At 41.0% G+C, this 3,915-nt stretch overlaps 1 protein-coding gene across 1 annotated transcript; it reads left to right on the forward strand.

Annotated features, from left to right (window-relative positions):
• The first annotated feature begins 1,036 nt into the window (after window positions 1-1,036).
• LOC128323247 (mas-related G-protein coupled receptor member H-like) lies at window positions 1,037-1,981 on the forward strand. The gene has a single exon (XM_053245976.1). It carries the CDS (start codon window positions 1,037-1,039, stop codon window positions 1,979-1,981), a length of 945 nt encoding a protein of 314 aa, XP_053101951.1.
• Window positions 1,982-3,915: the final 1,934 nt, after the last annotated feature.

Here is a 3,915-nt window from a genome sequence, read left to right on the forward strand (position 1 = left end):
AAGAAGGGAACCCATTCCTTCCTGGAGAGAGGAACAGCACCTCACTCCTTCAACATTTCCCTGTATTTGACTGGGAATGGAGGGTGTGCACGTGCCCTGTGTCAACTTCAGCGTGCATGCATGCCATCCATTCCCAGATTGCTGCGGGGCCAGTTATTATTATTATTTCGATTTCTACACCACCCTTCCAAATATGGCTCAGGGCGGTTTACACAGAGAAATAATACATAAATAAGATGGATCCCTTTCCCCCAAGGGCTCACAATCTAAAAGAAACACAAGGTAGACACTAGCAACAGTCACTGGAGGTCCTGTGCTGGGGGTGGATAGGGCCAGTTACTCTCCCCCTGCTAAATAAAGAGAATCACCACGGTAAAAGGTGCCTCTTTGCAGGGAGGTCCCAGTCAACTTTCCTCCTTTGAAGCAACCCCCAAACCAGCCAGCAAAGTGGCAGCACAGGTGACAGCAGAGAGTGGCAGGAGTGGCACGTGCAACATAGTTTTGGTTAAGTGGACACAGGCTCCTTCTGTCCTAGCTGCACCACTGCCACAGCTCTTCATTGAACAGTGCTAATGCCAGATGGCCTCTGCTAAAGTGGAAACTGATGGGAATACTAGCTGGGTTTCTGCATAGCAAATACAGTATGGAAACAAACTCTGCCTGTATTGCTTGCAAGAATGTAAACTCCAGGCCTGCTGCAAAGGTAGATCTTTTACACTCCCATGAAGTCCTGTACAATTTCACACTGAACATATACTTCCATTGTGAGCTGATGGTGCAGGTGCAATTGTGCAGGATTTCACAGAAGTGGAACAGATCCGCCAAGCAACAATGCATGGGACCAACAATAGAATTGTTGTCAATAAGTTAATCAATATCTTAAATAAATATGTTAAATAAATAAATACATACATACACACATACAGTACATACTGTACATACTTGTTTGGCTTAGGAGCAAGAACTGAATCCATATGTTTCTTTTCAAGTAACAGGAGGAAAAGAAGAGAACTTAACTCTGACATACTTGTCCCCCATGGAAGATAATACAACATCCAATAAGACTTGGAACTCAGTCAATAATAGTTATCCCAGGAAAATTCCAGAAATATGTACAGGCAATATAAAACTTTCTCTCAATTTCTTCATTTGTGTTGTCTGCATATTGGGACTTGTGGGGAATGGAACTGTCATCTGGCTCCTTGGCTTCCGCATCAAGAGGAATCCTTTCACTACCTATATCCTGAACTTGGCTGTGGCTGACTTTGGACTCCTCATATCATTGCCTTTGTCTTTGATAATTTTATGTCAAAAATTCCCTACTTACATTTTATGGATTAGTTTTAATATATTATATATACTTTCCCTAGTATTTTACAGCATTGGTCAACTTCTACTGACAGCCATTAGTGTGGACAGGTGTGTGTCTGTCCTCTTCCCAATTTGGTATCGATGCCACCGGCCACCAAAACTGTCCACCATTGTCTGTGTGTTCATATGGGTTCTCTCTTCTGTATTTAATGGGATTCCCATCGTTCTCCTTATGTCTCTGAATTGGTATTTTGAAGCAATCACTTATCAATTTATTGTAAATACCGTTTTCTGCCTTCCATTCATTATTATCTCTACTTTCATACTGTTCATTCGAGTCTGCTTTAAATCACAACAGCATAGGCGGGGAAAAATCTTAATTGTTGTCCTGCTTAGCCTCCTCTTCTATCTCTTATTTGCTTTTCCACTTAATGCTGTTTACCTAATCGTTGTTTATTTTCAGTTTCCTGTTAATTTCAACTATTTAAAGGAATGCCTGCATTTAAGCACCTCCTTAAACAGCAGTGTTAACCCTTTCATTTATTTCTTGGTTGGGAGAAAGAAGAGGAGACAATCTAGGCAAAGTATGAAGGTCCTACTCCAGAGGGTTTTCAAGGAGGAACAAGTCCCTGGAGCAGAAGAAGAACACCCATTAGAAACCCGGTTATGATGTCTACATTTGTGCTCAAATATTCTAGCTTCATCGTGTTAATTATAATGCTGCAGATTCCTTTAGGCATGTGATCCAAAGATGTCAGATGAACTTGTTTGAACTCCTGTAGGTCTACCATGATTTCTATGGCTAGGCTATATATAGGTGAGGAATCATTCCCTTTAAAGTTGGATCTTTGGGTAGACCAGCCCACTGCTCTGTCTGCCCACCTCAGAGGACTGGTCTTAGCTGTCCGGGATGGAGGGCTGGTCTACCGGCCAATCCCAATTAGTAGACCAGCTCTCCTGTTTTTCCAGGGAAGTTTTCCATTAAAGATTCAGCTTTACTGATAAATGATAAGTTTTACCAGTCTCACTATGGATACAGAAATGAGGAGCGAAAGCACCATAGACCCAGTGCATATCTGATAACTCAGGCTTTCCAGTAAAACTTCAGACACCCACTCCAGAGTCACAAACTGTCCGACAAAAGCTCAAGGCAGATTAGATGTGTTGTTTCCAGCAGTTTGTTCAAGGCACAGTCTGCCAGATTTATAGTCTGCAGCCACGTGTAGTTAATCAACACTCCACCCCCGCCAGCTGCCATAGATTTTCCTATGGCACCTGCTGTCTTCTTTTCAGTCGACTAATTCTCCATAATTCCCTCAACTGCTGTTGACGTTTTCCCCGCCTGCATCCTCAAGGAGATAGTGGCCATTCCATCTCTCTCTCAGATCCTGATCCTTCTCTCCCAAGATCACCCAGCCCTGCTGCCCCCTCTGTGACAAACACTCGCCCTGGCCTGTCTCAACTATTTCCCCATTCAAATCACCAGCCTGTTCTTCCTCAGTCTCCTCCGCACTTTCTGGTGAGTCCCTTGCTCCCCACTCCTCTCCAATGTCCTCAAGTGGGGGCATGACAGGAATGCTGTGTCTTTTTGAGACCTATTTTTCCCAGCAAATTGGGCCTCAAAATGTTACTGGAATCATCCATATAGATATTTGGGTGATAGGAGGAATTAATTTGTTGGTTCTGCAATTCGATTTTACCTTGAATCGAAGAACAGAATTTGATTGGAAACATACTTTCCTCATGAAAAATTGTCTTATGAGATCCGTGCTCTGTGTCTATTTTTGTGTCCATGTGTTGGTTTGTACATATGTCTGTGCATCCCTAACAACTTCATGGTAACAAATGGAGAGGTAGGGAGAAGGGCACAGCACAATAAGTGTGAACACTGAGGAAATTTACAATTATTGTTGTTATGGATGCTAAGAACAAACCATTGTCACAAGAATGTGAGAATAGTCTTGAATGTATTGGAGTACTATGAAAAACATAGTGACAAACTGATAGCTATGATCTTTTTGGATGCAGAGAAAGCATTTGACAATGTCTCCTGGCAGTTTATGTGGAAGTTATTGGATGCAATGGGAGTTGGTATTAATTTTATTAGGGCTATTAAGACAATATATTTGGAGCAATATGCCAAAATAATTATAAATGGAGAACTATCAAATAACTGTAAATACAAAAAGGAACTACACAAGGTTGTCTGCTTTCCCCATTACTTTTTATATTAGTTCTGGAAGTGCTTTGTAGAAACATTAGAGAAGAAGACCAAATAGAAGGCCCAAAAGTAGGAAAACAGGAGTATAAACTCAGATCCTTCACAGATGATGTGGTGTTTTTTTCTGGAAAATCCATTAGGAAAGGTTGGAAGGCTCTTGGAAAAAAATAGAACAATGTGGCCAACTGGCCGAGTTTTATATCAATAAGAGCAAAACGAAAGTGTTGACAAAAAAATATGGACCAGAAATCAAATGATAAACTTTATGAGATAAGTGAATTGAAAGTGGAGAAGAAAATCAAAAATTTGGGCATCTGGTTGACAAATAAAAACTCTTTATTGTGTTCAAATAATTATATTAAAATATGGAATACAGTAAGAAT

The sequence above is a fragment of the Hemicordylus capensis genome, chromosome 4, assembly GCF_027244095.1.
Source record: "Hemicordylus capensis ecotype Gifberg chromosome 4, rHemCap1.1.pri, whole genome shotgun sequence".
Taxonomy (NCBI): domain Eukaryota; kingdom Metazoa; phylum Chordata; class Lepidosauria; order Squamata; family Cordylidae; genus Hemicordylus; species Hemicordylus capensis.